Source organism: Macaca thibetana, chromosome 1 (assembly GCF_024542745.1).
Source record: "Macaca thibetana thibetana isolate TM-01 chromosome 1, ASM2454274v1, whole genome shotgun sequence".
NCBI lineage: Eukaryota > Metazoa > Chordata > Mammalia > Primates > Cercopithecidae > Macaca > Macaca thibetana.
The window spans coordinates 44123869-44143041 of NC_065578.1; the positions used below are offsets into that span (position 1 = coordinate 44123869).

Sequence of the window (19173 nt, forward strand, 5' to 3'; positions counted from 1 at the left end):
CATTGCAACCGGCCAATCCTCTTTTTTTTTAGTTCTATAATATCCTCTTTTTTATCATCTCATTGCTGAACTTTTATTTATTAAATTCATGTTTTAATAAGTAGTTTTATGGTTATGCAGTTGCATAGTTTTAAGAAAATTTCTTTTATTTCGTGAGCTATATTCTTTTCAGGATAGCTTCTTTGTCTTTTACAGGATATTTTTCTTGCTTTCATTTTGTTTTCTGTAGCATATTTGTACAGCTGACATTCTGATTCTTTTGATCTTATTCATGCTTGAGTCACGGCTCTGCCTGGATGTTTTATTTGTTTTGATATAACACAAATGAATTGTCTCTTTTCCTTCTGTATCTGATATCAGTTACCATGTAAGTACTGGTGTGGAGAAACTGGGGATCTTAATCCCACTTGGTGGGATTATAAAACAGTGAAAATGCCATGGAAACAGTATGTAGCTTCCTCAAAAAATTAAACATCATAGTTCTCTATCATATGATCCAGTAATCTCACTTCTAAATATATATCCAAAAGAACTGAAAGCAAGGTCTTGAAGAGATGTCTGTACACCCACGTTCACTGCAGCACTATTCACAACAGTCAAGAGGTGGCAGCAACTCAAATGTCTGTCAGAAGATAAATGGATGACAAAATGTGGTATATACATACAATGGAATATTATTCAGTCTTAAAAAAAAGGAAATCCAGTTATATGCTACAACATGGACAACATGGACATTATGCTAAGTAAAATAAGTAAATAAGTAAAATAAAAAGACAGTCACAAAAAGACAAATATTGTATGATTTCACTTACATGAGACATTTAAAGTAGAATCATAGGTAGCAAGGACTTGTGGGGAGAAAAAAAATGGGGAGTTGTTGTTTGATGGGTATAGAATTTCAGATTTGCAAGATGAAAGTTCTCGAGATCTGTTTCACCACAATTTGAACACATTTAACACTACTGAACTGTTCACTTAAAAATAGCCAGTTAGGGCCGGGCGCGGTGGCTCAAGCCTATAATCCCAGCACTTTGGGAGGCCGAGATGGGCGGATCACGAGGTCAGGAGATCGAGAGACGATCCCGGCTAACACGGTGAAACCCCATCTCTACTAAAAAATACAAAAAAATAGCCGGGCGAGGTGGCGGGCGCCTGTAGTCCCAGCTACTCGGGAGGCTGAGGCAGGAGAATGGCGTAAACCCGGGAGGCGGAGCTTGCAGTGAGCTGAGATCCGGCCACTGCACTCCAGCCTGGGTGACAGAGCAAGACTCCGTCTCAAAAAAAAAAAAAAATATATATATATATATATATATATATATATATATAGCCAGTTAGGGCCGGGCATGGTGGCTCACGCCTATAATCCCAGCACTTTGGGAGACTGAGGTGGGTGGACTACGGGTCAGGAGTTCAAGACCAGCCCGGTCAATATGATGAAACCCCGTATCTACTAAAAATACAAAAATTAGCTGGGTGTGGTGGTGGGTGCCTGTAGTCCCAGCTGCTTGGGAGGCTGAGGCAGGAGAATCGCTTGAATCTGGGAGGCAGAGGTTGCAGTGAGCCCAGATTGCACCATTGCATTCCAGCCTGGGCAATAGAGCAAGACTCCATCTCAAAAAAAAAGTCCACTTAGAATCGGCCGGGCATGGTGGCTCATGCCTGTAATCTCAGCACTTTGGGAGGCCAAGGTAGGTAGATCACTTGAAGTCAGGAGTTCAAGACCAGCCTGGACAACATGGTGAAACTCCATCTCTACTAAAAATACAAAAAATAGCTGGGCATGGTGGTGCATACCTGTAATCCCAGCTACTCAGGAGGCTGAGGCAGGAGAATCACTTGAACCCAGGAGGCAGAGTCGCAGTAAGCCAAGATTATACCACTGCACTCTAGCCTGGATGACAGAGTGAGACTCCATCTCAAACAACGAAAAACAAAAACAAAAAACAAACCAAAACAAAACAAACCAAAAAAACAAAACAAAACAAAGACAAACAAAAAACCAATGGTTAGAATGGTACATTTTATGTTGTGTTTTTTTCACCGCTTTTTTTTTTTAAAGGGGGTTTTATAACATTGTCAGAAAGACAGTCTTGTTCTTCTCACAGCTGCTTTGCCTGACTCTTATGCAGGATTTGGCTCTACCTTGGCAAGAAAAGACAGAGAAACAGGCTTATGCAGTGAAGAAAAGCCTTCATCTTGTCTCATGGGAAAAATATTCAAATACTTTTGTCAATTTCACACAGTATAGTCTAGTTTTCATTCCCTCTTTCCCACCCACTGGGTGGTTTTATTTTGTTTTAAGACAAGGATAATTGCCAGAAGAAAACACCCTAGGGCTTACTTCTGTAGGATGGATCCCTTAATGACCAGCTCTTCATCCAAGTCTGCTTCATTAGCCATGAAGAGCAGCCTCTTTCCTGTGCTGTCCACTCCAATGAAGTCACGCTGCTCCACTGAATCATACAAAAGAAAAAAAAAAATCAAATAAAGCCATTTGCCCTGCCTGCATGAATAAGCCAGGGAACACAGTATCTGCTCAGTGCTCTTGGAACCAACACAGGATTGAAGGGTGGGTGCAGTGGCTCACGCCTGTAATCCCAATACTTTGGGAGGCTGAGTTGGGTGGATCACCTGGGGTCAGGAGTTTGAGACCAGCCTGGCCAACATGGTGAAACACTGTCTCTACTTAAAATACAAAAATTAGCCGAGTGTGGTAGTATGCCCTGTAGTCCCAGCTGCTTGGGAGGCTGAGGCAGAATTACTTGAACCTGGGAGGTGGAGGTTGCAGTGAGCTGAGATCATGCCACTGTAGTACACTCCAGCGTGGGTGACAGAGTGAGATTCCATCTCAAAAAAAACAAAAACAAACAAACAAAAAAACCACAGGATTGAGATGAGAGAGGAGCCATAATAAGTGTGTTAGGCCATTCTGCGTTACCATAAAGAATCTGTGACTAGGTAATTTACAAAGAAATACTTATAATTTATAATTGTCTCATGGTTCTGCAGGGTATACAGGAAGCATACAGGAGGTTTCTGCGGAAGCCTCAGGGAACTTTTTACTCATGGTAGAAGGTAAAGTGAGAGCAGAATAGTCACATGGCAAGAGAGGGGAATAAGAGAGAGCTGGGGGCAAGATGCCACATACCTTTAAACGAGAACTCACTCACTATCACAAGAACAGCACCAAGCCATGAGAGATCCGCACCCATGACCCAAACACCTCCCCCGAGGCCCTATCTCCAAAACTGGGGATTACATTTCAATATGAGATTTGGGGGAACATGCAAACTATACCAATGAGTGTCCTATAGCACATGCCATGGTATTTAAAACATGGGTGATCAAATTTGTTTTGTACTGCTCTAAAGGATATTATCAAGTTAATTGGTGAAGTTTAAATAAAGTCTGTATATTGAAGTATGGTACCAACGTAATTTCCTGTTTTTAGAGACTATCATTTTTGGAGGAGATGGAGGAAATACATATCGACATATTTAAAGACAAAGGAAAATCATATCTGCAACTTATTCTCAGATAGCTCAGAAAATAATTATATATATTATATTATGTATGCCTTATATATATATATTGAATATATATTACAAAGAAAGAGAGATGCTGGGCAGTGGTTCATGCCTGTAATTCCAGCACTTTGGGAGGCTGAGGCAGAAGCATCATTTAAGCCCAGGAATTCGAGATCAGCCTGGGCAACACTGCAAGACCTCATCTCTACAAATAATTAAAAAATTAGCTGGGCATGGTGGCACGTACCTATAGTGAGGAAGCTGAGACAGGGGGATCCCTTTAGCCTGGGAGGCTAAGGCTGCAGTGAGCCATGACTGCTGTAGTACACTCCAGCTTGGATGACAGACCAAGACCTTCTCTCAAAAATAAATAAATAGGCCGGGCATGGTGGCTCACGCCTGTAATCCCAGCACTTTGGGAGGCCAAGGCAGGTGGATCACCTGAGGTCAGGAGTTCCAGCCCAGCCTGGCCAACATGGTGAAACCCGTCTCTACTGAAAATAAAAAAATCAGCTGCTGAGTGTGGTGGCGGGCGCCTGTAACCCCAGCTACTTGGGAGACTGAGGCAGGAGACTCACTTGAACCCAGGAGGCAGAGGCTGCACTGAGCTGAGATCACGCCACTGCACTCCAGCCTGGGCAACAGAGCGAGACTCCATCTCAGTAAATAAATAAATAAATAAGTAAGTAATGTTACTTTATTTATTTAGGGCACTTCATTTTTTTTTTTTTTTAAAGAATTTTCTCTCTGCAAATAATAACCCAGGTCTTCTTACTGTGAAAATGGGAATAATATTATTTAAATCATTCACATTCAATCAACATTAACTACAGGCAGTAGATTCTATGCTATGTATAAGGCATTTAAAAAAGTGTATATTTTATTATGTGTGAATGGTTCTTGGTAGACAGTGATCTTACAGGCTGCTATATTATTGCTATTTTCTATGTCATACTTCTCTTCCCCAACTAGATTATAAACTTTTCAAAGGCAGGCTTCTCATTCTTTTATATCTTCCATAACATCTAGTACAGTGTTACATACTTAATAATATGTGCTACTAAACTGTACAGTATCTATACCTTACAGAAACATTTTCACATAGTGACAAAATAGCAGAATGATTAAGAACAGAAGTTCTGGAGCCAGAACACCTGGGTATGAATCCCAGCTTAGCCAATTATCAGTTTATGTTACAGCAATTTACTTAACTTCTCTGTTCCTCAGTTTCATCTATAAAATGGGGATAATAATAGTGTTTGTCTCATGGGTTTATTATGTAGATTAAGTGAATTAATATTTGTAAAGCATTTATAATAGTGTTATTAACTAAAACATTAAATAAAATGTTAAGTTTAAAAATTAAACAAAATACACCCTCTAATTCTCACAACAACCAAATAAAGCAATGCCTCAATACCTCTTTATAAAGGAGAAACAGAAAGTTTAGCTCTAGAAAAAATGAGATCTGTAAAGATGAATTTGCTTCCTACTGACAGACAATGGCTGCTAAATAACAGAATATGTTTCACTGTTGGCTAAAGCTGCCTGTATATCTATAACCAAATATACTATTCAATTGTGCAATATGTTTAGTTCAGGTACTTGAAAATATTTAAAGTCACCAATCAGATGGTGTCTGGTCATCTTATATGCAGTGTTTGAATATAAATGAGGAAAAACAATTATAAAAAAAATATATGTTAGGGTTTTTTGTTCAATAACCAAATGAAATCCAAAAAAGGAAGAGCAAATGCTGCCAATTTGAAGCTAAATTTTGCAGAGAATTTCAAATGCCACATAGCAGCTTAGACATATATCAATTTATACATTACATGGAAACTTGAGAATGTAACAAAGTCTGTAAGGGTCTCATTATGAGTCAGCCATTTAAAAAAGAAACACGGAGATGTTATTTTTGGATATAATTTGGAATGCTTTCCCTACCCAAGTCCTAAGGCTCACAGAAACCTTGAATCACTGATGTCCTGGGAGCAATAATTTCCAGCCAGCCAATTTTTCAGCTATGTTGCACTTTAGTCCCTTTTCTCTCCCTCTCAGACCCTCCACCTTGTATTGCTTCTTTACAGCTATCATAGTAACTGGGACTTCAGAATGTGATACAAATTATAGAAACTTGGAAAGGTTTCTTTCTGTTCTGCTTTAGCAAAATATGAATTTCACTTTGGGAGCAGAGCAGGTAATTGTAGAATGTCTTCCTAAGAAGAAAGGCTACACAAACTTAAGAAAGCAGATAAAACTGAACTTCTATTTAAAAAAAAAAAAAATCTGTCATATTCAAGTATTCACGTTTTTTTCCCCTAGTTGACTTTTACTTCTCTGACTGATTCTTCTGTCTCATCTACACACATTTTGCTTATCCATTCATTCATTGATTCATTCATTCTACCAATAAATATCTTTGTACACCTACCCTATGGCAGGTGCTATGTCTAGAGCTGGGAATTCCAACTCATTTTATAAGGCCAGCATGATCCTGATGCCAAAACCAGGCAAGGATATCATGAGAAAGGAAAAGGCAAATTTACTCATTAGCAAGTCAAAATAGTATGTCAAGTAGATTAAGAAGGCTCACAAACTTGTTGGAGCTCCTCCTATCCAAAAGTAAGGTTAGTTCCTTATCCTTTATATCTGGGCTTGCTCAGTAACTAGCTTTGAACAGAGTGCAGCTGAAGTGACAGTGTGTGTTCTGAGTTTAGGCTTCAAGAGACTTTGTAGCTTCTGCAGTCATGCTTAGAACCTGTAAACAAGCCTGGGCTTGTAAACAAGCCTGGGCTAACCCCCTGGATGGTAAGAGACTAGTCGAAAAGAAAAATCCAGCTGTCAAGGCTGAGGCTCTCTATGTATATTTTTCTTTTTTTTTGGAGGTGCGGTCTTGCTCTGTCGCCCAGGTTGGAGTGCAGTGGCACGACCTTGGCTCACTGCAACCTCTGCCTCTTGGGTTCAAGCAATTCTCCTGCCTCAACCTCCCAAGTAGCTGGGACCACAGGCATGTGCTACCATGTCCAGCTAACTTTTGTATTTTTAGTAGAGATGGGGTTTTGCCGTGCTGGCCAGGCTGGTCTCGAACTCCTGACCTCAGGTGATCCACCCACCTCCCAAAGTGCTGGGATTACAGGTGTGAGCCACTGGGTCCAGCCAAGGCTCCATACATATTAATGAGCCCAGTTACGGGAGACTAAGATAAGAATGATAGTTGCCTCCTGGTATTCACATCCTTGTATATCCCTTCTTGAATGTGGGCTGGCCTAGTGACTTGCTTCTAACCAACAGAACGTGGCAAAGGTAATAAAATGTTACTTCTATAATTAGGTTACATAAGATTGTGACTTCTGTCTTTCTAGAAGAGTTTTTCCCTTGCTGGCTTTGATGAAGTAAGTTTCCATGCTGGAAAGGCCCAAGTAATAAAGAAAGGAAGGTAGCTTCTGGCTAATAGCTTGGTGGAAACTGAGGCTCAGTCCAACAGTCCTGAGGGAAATGAAATTCTCCCAATAACCAAGTAAGCTTGGAACCAAATCTCTTCCCAGTTGAGCCTTCAGATGAGACTCCAGCCCTAGCTGATATCTTGACTGCAGCCTTCTGAAAGACTCTGGTGGACCCAGCTAAGCCATGCCTGGATTATTGGCTCACAGTATTGTTTTAAACTGTTAAATGTGTGGCAACTTTTATAAGTAATTGTTAATACATGAGCTGACATCACTTGAACAGAGATGAGCCATCTCAGCTACACTTAGGCCAAACTGCCAACCTACAGACTCATAAGCAAGTAAATGTTTGTTGTTTTAAGCCACTAGAGTTTAGGAACGTTTGTTATGTAGTAAAAATTAATACAATGTGTAAAAGGATAATAAGCCACGACCAAGTTGGGTTTATCCCAGGTATCATCATCATATCATCAGAGAAAAACCATATAACCACTTGATAGATGCAGAAAAAGCATCTGATAAAATTTATATACTTAGGCCAAGAAACTCCCAATAAATCAGAACTTAGGAACTTTCTAAATCTGATGAGAAGTACCTATAAAAATGTATAATAGGCTGGGCATGGTTCATGCCTATAATCCCAGCACTTTGGGAGGCCAAGGCAGGTGGATCATTTGAGGCTAGGAGTTGGAGATCAGCCTGGCTAACATGGTAAAATCTCATCTCTACCAAAAACACAAATATTAGCTGGGCGTGGTGGCACATGCCTGTAATCCCAGCTACTTGGGAGGCTGAGGCAGTAGAATCGCTTGAACCCAGGAGGCGGAGGTTGCAGTGAGCCAAGACTGTGCCGCTGCACTCTAGCCTGGATGACAGAGAGAGACTGTCTCAAAACAAACACACACACCTATAGTAATAAACATCATTTTAACTGGAGGGATGTTGAAAATATTCCTTTTAAAATCAGGAATGAGAAAAGGGTGCCAACTAGCATCATTTTGTACTCACAATTTTATTGGAGGTCCTGGCCAGCACAGTAAGACAAGAAAAAGAAACTAGAAACTTAGACTATGGGGTGGGGGTGGGGGGGTCTACAGCCATATCACCCTGAAGGCATCTGATCTCATCAGATCTATGCTGGGTCAGGCCTAGTTAGTACTTGCATGGAAGTCTGCTTGGGAATACCATGTGATAAAAAAACAAACAAACAATCAAAGAAAAAACTATTGTGAGACCTTTGTCAAAGAATACAAAATTTCACTTAGATAGGAGGAATAAGTTCATGAAGAGACCTAACACAACCTGGTGACTAGTAAGTAACAATGTACTGTATTCTTGAAAATTCCTAAGAGAGTAGATTTTAAGTGTTTACACTTGAAGCACTTTGGAAACAAAAAGATCCTATAAGCTCCCCCTCCCATCCCAAGAAAAAGAGAGGAAAGCAATGTTTCATGCAAATAATCAAGAATCAGAATGATGTTGGGCTTCTTAATAGAAAAGCTAGAAGAGAGTAAAACAAAACAAAACAAACAAAAACCTTCAAAATTCTGAGGGGATATGATTTCCAAGAGAAGTTTATATCCAGCCAAAATATCAAACAACTATGTGGGCAGAATAAAGACATTTTCAGGGATGCAAAAGCTCAAAAATTTACTTCTTACAATCTCTATCTCAGGAGGCTTCCAGGGGATATGTCCTACAGAAAATGTGGGTATAAAGTAAGAAAGAAGAAAACATGAGGTTCAAGACAGTGAAGGCTGAACCTAAAATGACAGCTCTACAGCAGGGCAACTAACTCAGATTAGAAAAGCTTTAGGAGAGGTACCTTGAAGAATTTGAAATTGAGAGGACATCTAGTGTGTTGCAATGTAAGGAGAGGAAATTCACACAACTGGAGCTTGGGTTGAATTAGTAATAAATACAAAGAAAATAAGCAAATGAAAAAGCAATACAATCTTTAGGAAAACAAGGGGAGGAAAGAGAAAAGTAATCATATACTACAAGGCTCAACTGTGAATACTATTTATATAGTCATGATAATATAAACATAAAATATTCAGTTAATTAACAATACAATATGAATAATTATATTAGGAAATTGGGCCGAATACAACGTTGCATACACGTATCGGGGGCAGAGCATGTGGTAAAACACAACCAAATCTTTACATTCTATAGTAAGAAGTGAACAGATAATTCTTAAAGCTAAAAAAATTAAGATACAGCAAATAAAAGCAGGTTATTTGGAGATATGGAGTTAAATGCCAAAAAATTAGCTAAAAACGTTGAAAGTGGCATCTCTAGGGTGAGGATAGATAGGGTGAGGGGCTGCTACCTATTAATTAGATACTCTTTAAATTTTGGGCATATAAAACTTTGATAAAGACAAAAACTAAATTCAAAAAAGAAATAGAAAACACAGGTTATGAAATCAGAAGGCATGAGTTCGAGTTCTGGCTCTTACCACTTACCACTGATGCTATCTTGAGCAACTGTCCACATAATGCTGTTAGGCCATAAATAGGTTAAAAAACAAAACAAAAACTTGGTAAATTAGAAAATTATGGCCGGGTGTGGTGGCTCACGCCTGTAATCCCAGCACTTTGGGAGGCCGAGGCGGGTGGATCACCTGAGGTTGGGAGTTTGAGACCAGCCTGACCAACATGGAGACACCCCGTCTCTACTAAGAATACAAAATTAGCCGGGCATGGTGGCACATGCCTGTAATCCCAGCTACTTGGGAGGCTGAGGCAAGAGAATCACTTGAACTCAGGAGGCAGAGGTTGCAGTGAGCCAAGATCGTGCCATTGCACTCCTTCCTGTGCAACAAGAGTGAAACAGGCCGGGCGTGGTGGCTCATGCCTGTAATCCCAGCATTCTGGGAGGCTGAGGCTGGTGGATCATGAGACCAGCCTGGCCAAGACGGTGACACCCCGTCTCTACTAAAAAATACAAAAAATTAGCTGGGTGCGGTGGCAGGCGCCTGTAATCCCAGCTAGTTGGGAGGCTAAGGCAGGAGACTCGCTTGAACTTGGAGGGCAGAGGTTGCAGTGAGCCAAGATTGCGCCACTGCACTCCAGCCTGGGCAACAGAGTGAGACTCTGTCTCAAAAGAAAAAAAAAATTGAGTATGTGGGAATTTCAAGTCATTTTATTCTTATTTTTTAAATTTTTTATTATTTTTTATTTTCTTTTTCTTTTCTTTTTTTTTGAGAAGTTTTGTTCTTGTTGCCCAGGCTGGAGTGCAGTGGTGATCCCAGCTCACTACAACCTCTGCCTCCCGGGTTCAAGCGATTCTCCTGCTTCTGCCTCCTGAATAGCTGGGATTACAGGCACCCACCTCCATGCCCAGCTAATTTTTGAATTTTTAGTAGAGACAGGGTTTCACCAAGTTGGCCAGACTGGTCTTGAACTCCTGACCTCAGGCGATCCACCCGCCTCAGCCTCCCAAAGTGCTGGGATTACAGGCGTGAGCCACGGTGCCCGGCCCACTTTAAGTTTTTTTTTTTAATGGGGTGGGATTTGGAAGACTGAGAGGAGAAAATAGTTAACACAGAAGCCCAAACAGGTTTTTTTTTTGGTAGTACAGCTTCAAGAGAAATAAAGAAAGCTGTAGCAAAAGAAATACTGTACTGGCTCAGAACTGCCTGCCAACATCTGTTAGTGCAGAGGGAGCTAAGCTGATCAAGAGGTGACAGCCAAGTAAGAGTTTTCACTCATGGTTCTGAAGTACATTAACATGTACTGATTCCAGTCTGGGCCAAGGCTATATAACTCTGAGAAGTGAGGAGTTTGGGAAATACTACAGTGAATTGGATTGGTTAAATAAAGTAGTTTCCTAGAACATTTTCTTTTCTTTTTTTTGAGACGGAGTCTCGCTCTGTCGCCCAGGCTGGAATGCAGTGGCGCGATCTCGGCTCACTGCAAGCTCCGCCCCCCAGGTTCACACCATTCTCCTGCCTCAGCCTCGCGTGTAGCTGGGACCACAGGCGCCCGCCACCACGCCCGGCTAATATATATATATATATATTTTTTGTATTTTTAGTAGAGACGGGGTTTCACCGTGTTAGCCAGGGTGGTCTCAATCTCCTGACCTCGTGATCCACCCGTCTCAGCCTCCCAAAGTGCTGGGATTACAGGAGTGAGCCACCGCACCCGGCCCCTAGAACATTTTCTATTTCAAGTATTCCAAGAGATACAGTGGGACTATAGAGACAATAGTCAATAATTTGTGTCATTAAATCATAATAGTATTAAACAATTACATAGAGGAATGTACAGGGAAAAAAGCCCCCTAACAAACATATTATCTGCAATAAAGCAATATAAATATATTATCTTCTCACTGAAATTGAGAAAAGGAAAGTTAAGTTTCTAACAAGGAATGGAAAACAAATTATTTTTACATATTATTGCAACTTTAAGACATACATGTATATATGGTATCACTGAAATTCTCTTCATATGTGTTGCCTTTACTGTTTGATGTTTGTGAATGTAAACAATTACAGATGTGAGGCTTTTATAAATTCTTTTTTGGTTTTTTGGAGACGGGAGTCTTGCTCTGTTGCTCAGGGTGGAGTGCAGTGGTGCAATCTCAGCTCACAGAAACCTCTGCCTCCCGGGTTCAAGTAATTCTCCTGCCTCAGCCTCCCGAGTAGCTGAGACTATAGGCATGCGCCACCATGCCCAGCTAATTTTTTTGTATTTTTTGTAGAGATAGGGTTTCACCATGTTGATCAGACTGGTCTCGAACTACTGACCTCAAATGATCCTCCTGCCTTGGCCTCCCAAACTGCTGGGATTACAGGCGTGAGCCAGTGCGCCCAGCCTGTAAATTCTTTTAAAAACACAATAGCTAATCTAATTTTCCCCATCAGGTTCCAAGTTTCTTAAAATGCCCTATGATTGGGGAGAGTACAATGAACACTTGTTTGTGTCTCCTTGAGGGGAGGGATATTGTGGCATTTTGGGCTTTTTTTTTTCCATTTCTATAGCCTTGGTGCCTAGTTCAAGAGTTGGCATAACACATACCCAGTAACTGTGGTAGGCTGATCTCTTCACCCTTTCACTCAGGAAGTAGTATCAAGCAATGGTGAAACAGTGGCTGAATAATAATGGTATCTACTGCTAAAAAAAAAGGAAATGAGGTTTCTCAGAGTTTAGAACCCCATTTCCCAGCACGGCCTTAGCTGGGTTTCTGGGTCTTGCTTACACTTCTAACTTGTCCATTTTTTTCCTGAGAAAAAAAATTTTTTTTCCCAAAAGTTGGTACCTTCTAGAAAATGCTAGAAACACAGGGCTGTTTGAATCACTAGAAAAGTTACATGTGGGCCAGGCGCGGTGGTTCACGGCTGTAATCCTAGCACTTTGGGAGGCTGAGGCGGGTGGATCACTTGAGGTCAGGAGTTCAAAACCAGCCTGGCCAACATAGTGAAACCCTGTCTCTACTAAAAATACAAAAAAAAAAAAAAAAAAAAAAAAAAAAAAAAATTAGCTGGGCATGGTGGTGGACGCGTATAATCCCACCTACTCGGGAGGCTGAGGCAGGAGAATTGTTTGAACCCGGGAGGTGGAGGTTGCAGTGAGCCAAGATCCCGCCATTGCACTCCAGCCTGGGCAACAGAGCAAGACTCTATCTCAAAAAAAAAGTTACATGTGAGCCTTCCAAAGAGGCTTGTCTAGACATTTGCCACTATGAGTTTCCCTTCAAACTTACAAGCTATTATGGTAAAAATGCAAACAAAAACACTCTGATATTCTGTGGCTTTTAAAGCACTGCCATTTTACATGAAATAAATATGTGATATAAAATGTTTACAAAGTTATTAAATGAGATTTGTTAAGTTTCAGTACCAAATTACAATAGCAATTACAAATTATTAAGCATCTACTATCTTTCAGGTAATGAATGGGCCACATGCCTTATAACCATGATACTTAATTCTCACAAAAATCCTGAAAGGATTCAGGCTCACTTTACAACAGAAGAAAATGAAATTCATGAAGATCAAAGTAATTTGCCCAAAATCCCACAGCTTTTGAGTACTGAAACCCAGTCTGAACTCTAGACCTTGTGCTCTTAACAATCATGGTACAGTGCTAGGTATTTATTTAAAAATCTTGAAACCATTTCTAAACACAAAATTAATAGACAATGTAGTTAGTCTGCTAGATCCATATTGCTAAAAGCATTACAAGCTCACACACTCTTATAATATCTACTCATGAATTCAACTACAGCTCAGATTAACATCTTTAGGATTTTAAACTGCTAGTGCTCAGGTCTACCTTCACTTACCTGTGTGTGGGGGGGGCAAGAAGAGCTGCCTTTATAAGCAGGCCATTCAATAATATTTATTGATTGCTCACCATGGGCCATAACTGGGCCAGGTGCTGGGAATAAAATAAACAAAAGAGATACGATCCCTTCCCTTATGGAGCTTATAGTCCAGTAGGGGAAAGAGTAAATAAGAGAGCAAGCTGCTATATGTAGGCCAACAAAAGGATATAATTTATATTAAAAGGTCAGGAAAGGTCTTTCTCAGAAAATAACTTGAAGGCTAAGCTGGATTTGGAATATATGTGTTGGGAGGAGAAAGGGGCTAGAGAGCATTTCAGGCAAGGAAGCTGTGTAAAGACCTGTAGCAGGAATGAAATACTCTAAAAAGTCTAAACATGAATTTGATCCTGCCCTCTTTAGTATTTACATCTCCTATAAATCTTCTGAGAAGAAAGTGGCAAGGGGAAGAAAGGTGGCTCCAGAAACATCTAGACATTAGTCATTCTCCTATAAGTCAGTAAGAACACCATTTGAGGAAATTGGGTAGAAGATCTAGACTATTAAACCGTATCTGGGAATCAGTGGACTGCAGGCTGTTCTGGCACACAACAGCAGCCAAGAGGCATGCCAAATACATAATCTGAAAAACTTAGGATCCTTTAAAAAATGCTTGTGATGGAAATGCATAGCATGCTATGGGAGGAATTTAAAACTCAGTTATTTAGGTGAATCTTAGCCTTCAAATGTAACAAAATATAGGTATTGAGGAGTTTAAAATTTCATGTTAAGAATGAAAATTTGAGCCAGAAGTGATGGCTGGTACCTGTAATATCAGCTACTTGGCAGGCTGAGGTGGGAGGACTGCTTGAGGTCAAGAGTTTGAGACCAGCCTGGGCAACATAATGAGACCTAATTTCTCTCTCTCTCTTTTTTTTTTTTTGTTTGTTTGTTTTTTTGTTTGTTTGCGACAGAGTGAGGCTCTGGAGTGCAGTGGCATGATCATGGCTCACTGTAGCCTCGACATCCCAGGCTCTAGTGATCCTCCCACCTCAGCCTCCCAGGTAGCTGGGACTAGAGGCTCACATGCCACCATGTCCAGCTAATTTTTAAAACATTGTTTGTTGAGATGGGGTTTCACCATGTTACCCAGGCTGGTCTCAAACTCCTGGGCTCAAGCCATCTGTCTGCCTCAGCTTCCCAAAGTGCTAGGATGATAGTCCTGAGCCATGGTGCCCCCTGTCTCTTTAAAGAAAGAAAGAAAGAGGCCAAGTGTGGTGACTCATGCCTGTAATCCCAGTACTTTGGGAGGCTGAGGCAGGGAGATCACTTTTGAGCTCAGGAGTTTGAGGCCAGCCTGGACATTGTGAAACACCGTCCCTACAAAAAATACAAAAAGTTAGCCAGGCATGGTGGCGCGTGCCTATAGTCCCAGCTACTCGGGAGGCTGAGGTGGGAGGATTGCTTGAGCCCGGGAAGTGGAGGTTGCAGCGAGCCAAGATTGAGCCACTGCACTCCAGCCTTAGCAACAGGGTAAGACCTTTCTCAAAAAAAAAAAAAAAAAAAAAAAAAAAAAAAAAAAAAAAAAAAAGAAAAAGAAAAAGAAAAAAAGAAAGAAAAGGAAAGAAAAATCTTCTTAAAACATTAATCTAATCTAATTATGACATTACCTTGTTTACTTCAACAACTCCCCCACTGTTTTGGGCAAGAATTCAAACTCTTTCGTCTGATATCTGGCTCTTCTCTAGTCCTATCTGCTTCTCTGCCTCCTATACTCGGACTCCAGCTATAGAAAGTTACCAATGTACATCACAATTTTTTTTTTTTTTTTTTTTTTTTTTTTTTTTTTGAGACGGAGTCTCGCTCTGTCACCCAGGCTGGAGTGCAGTGGCCGGATCTCAGCTCACTGCAAGCTCCGCCTCCCGGGTTCTAAAAGAGGATAAAGGATACAGCTTAAAGGAACTTTCACTGGTCAAACTGACAATTTAAGCATGAAAACATTTTTAAATGAATGGTAGGTAGCTAATAGTTACAGTTAATTTAAAATATAATTACATTGTAAATATAGTTAACAATAGAGTATTGTACATTTCAAAATTGCTAAGCGGATAAATTTCAAATGTTCTCACCATGAAAAATGTTAAGTATTTGAAGGATGGATATGTTAACTTGTTTGATTTAATTATTCCACATTGTATACATAAATTATAACATTGCTTTGTATCCCATAAATTTATACAATTATAAATTGTTAATTTACAATAAAAGAAAGGGAACTGTGAAAATCTGTGCATTTATAATGATACTTAAGAGATAAAAACTATATATAAAGTGTATTAAAAAGTTCTATCGGCCGGGCGCGGTGGCTCACGCCTGTAATCCCAGCACTTTGGGAGGCCGAGACGGGCGGATCATGAGGTCAGGAGATCGAGACCATCCTGGCTAACCCGGTGAAACCCCATCTCTACTAAAAAATACAAAAAACTAGCCGGGCGAGGTGGTGGGCGCCTGTAGTCCCAGTTACTCGGGAGGCTGAGGCAGGAGAATGGCCTAAACCCGGGAGGCGGAGCTTGCAGTGAGCTGAGATCCGGCCACTGCACTCCAGCCTGGGTGACAGAGCGAGACTCTGTCTCAAAAAAAAAAAAAAAAAAAAAAAAAGTTCTATCAATGCCTATGAAAAGGGAGAAAATTTAAAGAAAAGTTCTAATGACAAGAATAAGGATAAGTTTATTTTTTAATTGATTTTTATAAATAAGAGTACAGACAAAGGAAACAAAAAAAATTCATTATAAAACATTTATCTGTTTATAAAATCTGGTTATATATTTATTTCTATCTGTGTAGGCAGAAAAGAATGAATACAGGGAATTGTAAGTAAACCAGACCTTGCAAAAGCAGAAACCATATGAAGAACAAAAAGACTGATCAGCATGAGTACCATTACATAACAATAATGTAGAAAAAGTATCCAACAACTAATCTGCACCAGTGATCATCTGAACACAAAAAGCAACTAGAAACAAGTTTCAACGTTATACTGGAAAATTATAATTTAACCAAACGTCCTAAAAAGGAGAGCTAAAAATATTAACTAGAGTATTCAAATCCTAAGTATGAAGGTTCTAAGTGGCTCTATTTATTAATAATAGTAAGAAGTTAATAAGCTATACATAGTCTAATAATTGTAACAAAATATGCCAATATATAATAAAGACAAAATAGTGGGTTACATAATGCTGGCAAAGCAAAACCTAATTCCAGAGGAAAACTTCAAGGAAAAAAACACATCATTCAGGAAAAATTCAAACTCATAAAAGGACTACTAGAATCCTCGGAAAATAAATATCAAAATAAGTATGTTATAAGTAAAATAAGTATGTTATAATCCTAGGAAGATAAGCATGATCAACAACTATTGGCCGGGCACGGTGGTTCATGCCTGTAATCCTAGCACTTTGGGAGGCAGAGGCGGGTGGATCATGAGGTCAAGAGATAAGAGACCATCCTGGCCAACATGGTGAAACCCCATCTCTACTAAAAATACAAAAATTAGCTGGGTGTGGTGGCGTGTGCCTGTAGTCCCAGCTACTCAAGAGGCTGAGGCAGGAGAATCACTTGAACCCGGGAGGTGGAGACTGGACTGAGCTGAGATCTTGCCACTGCACTCCAGCCTGGCAACAGAGTGAGACTCCATCTCAAAACAAAAACAAAAACAAAAACAAAAAAACAAAAAGAAAAAGAAAGAACTATCACATTTATTAGTCATTCAGGGTGACTGAAGCGGTGAAAAGAACCAGCCATACTAAATTTGTGATAGTAACTTTAATTCCTTTCCCCCCCCACCCCCGAGACAGAGTCTTGCTCTGCTGCCTAGGCTGGAGTGCAGTGGCATGATCTTGGCTTACTGCAACCTCCCCATCCTGGGTTCAAGTGATTCTCCTGCCTCAGCCTCCTGAGTAACTGGGATTACAGGCACATGCCACCATGCCCGGCTAATTTTTGTATTTTTAGTAGAGACGGGGTTTCACCATGCTGGCCAGGCTGGTCTCAAACTCTTGACCTTGTGATCCACCCGCCTCGGCCTCCCAAAGTGCTGGGATCACAGGTGTGAGCCACTGCACCTGGCCTATTTTTAAAAGTTAATTTTAAATTAGATTTGTCTTTGTTTGTTTCTTAGATATATGCATTCAATTATTTGAGTCTTAAATACAATGCAAATAGTTCTGAATGCTCCCCTCTGCATACGAAAGGACATTAAAGAATCTAATCAATAGTTATAAGCATTTTCCATTCAGGGACTGTGTCTTATTTGACTTTATGTCATCAACTCCTAGCACAGCATCTGTGGTGCAGAGTAGATTCTTAATAAATGTTTTTTCAGGGAAAGCATGAATGACAATAATAATTATGAAAACCCAACAAACAAAACAAACCCCAATCTTCCTTACCTGCTTTTTTTTTCCCCTTTTGACCAGGAACAGGTTCTAAGCTATCTTGGCCTTTTCTCATCAACATAGCAAGTGATGCATCATAAGCTCTAAACAGGTCCACAACCTCATGTAAAGCAACATCTGTTATCAGATCACAGCTCAGGACCAGCACATCTGTCTGTTAAATGGAGATGAGAAAAGTCAATATCATAAACGACGATGGATTACACAAATCACCACAAAACAAAATTAAGATGGCTTAAAAACACACAAATCAGACAATACTCTTCAAACATTTTTCATAGCCAAACAAGTAAAATAAATGGGGTTGTTCTCATTGAATTGTGCTGGTATAGGGTCTGGAATCTCTGCCTCTCCCTTGTGTACCTCAGGAACTGTGTGGGCAGTCCCTGAGACACCTCTGGAACCCTAGGTTCTAAGAAACAGTCTGAAAACCACCACACTGTCTATTTCTATGACTATGGAATATATGATCTTATATTTATACATCTCTTTATAGTTTAAAAAAGCATTTTCACATAGTTTGATGATTTAGTATGGCAAAGAACAATCACTTTACTACAGTACTAGGAAATAACAGAATGAACACAATACAATGCTTCATTCTCAGGAACTTAATATTCTATAGTAAATAATTACAATATAACCTCAGGTATGTATAAGGCATCCATTCAATCTTATAATAGGGTAAGAATGACAGAAAGGTACTGTTATTATTAACATTACTGGCCTCTATTTTTATAGATGAGAAAAATAAGGCCTATTACCAGTGTCTGACACACAGTAGGCATTTAATAAGTGTTTAACAAATGAATGAAAAAATCAATGAAGAAAAGGTTTTCTCATAGTGGTGGGCTTTCTGAATATATATATATATATATATATATATATTTTTTTTTTTTTTTTTTTTTTTTCAGACAGGGTCTTACTCTGTCACCTAGGCTGGAATGCAGTGGTGCAGTCACAGCTCACTGCAGCCTTGACCTTCCAGGCTCAAGTGATCCTCCTGCCTCAGCCTCCCAATTAGCTGGAACTACAGGTGTGTGCCACTACTCTTGGCTAATTTTTACATTTTTTGTAGAGATGGTGTCTCCCTATGTTGCCTAGGCTAGTGACAAACTCCTGGGCTCAAGGGATCCACTCACCTCGGCCTCCCAAAGTGCTGGGATTACAGGCATGAGCTACCATGCCTGATTATAATTCTAATAACTAAGATTAATCATAATAAAAACTAATAATGATAACTAATATTTACTGAATGCTTACTATTGGCCAGGAATTGTGATAACACTTTGCAAACATTATTTCTTTTATTATTTTTTATTTTAATTTTATTTTTAAATTAAAAAAATAGAGATAGGGTCTCACTGTTTCTCACTATGTTGCCCAGGTTGGTCTTGAACTGGTGGGCTCAAACAATCCTACAATCCTTCTGTCTCAGCCTCCCAAAGTGCTGAGATTACAGGCATG

General features: G+C 39.9%; 2 protein-coding genes across 3 annotated transcripts in view; one reads left to right on the plus strand and one right to left on the minus strand.

Annotated features, from left to right (window-relative positions):
- Positions 1–19173, minus strand: part of EIF2B3 (eukaryotic translation initiation factor 2B subunit gamma) — a 349397-nt gene that overhangs the window by 78306 nt on the left and 251918 nt on the right. For both annotated transcript variants that reach the window (XM_050799440.1, XM_050799449.1), the window contains 2 exons: positions 17701–17860; positions 2342–2453 (listed from right to left, as the gene is read on the minus strand). In XM_050799440.1, the coding sequence (XP_050655397.1) occupies positions 2342–2453; positions 17701–17860 (272 nt within the window). The remainder of the gene's footprint in view (positions 1–2341; positions 2454–17700; positions 17861–19173) is intronic.
- Positions 1–19173, plus strand: part of UROD (uroporphyrinogen decarboxylase) — a 133412-nt gene that overhangs the window by 37928 nt on the left and 76311 nt on the right. The gene's annotated exons all lie outside the window — the stretch shown is intronic.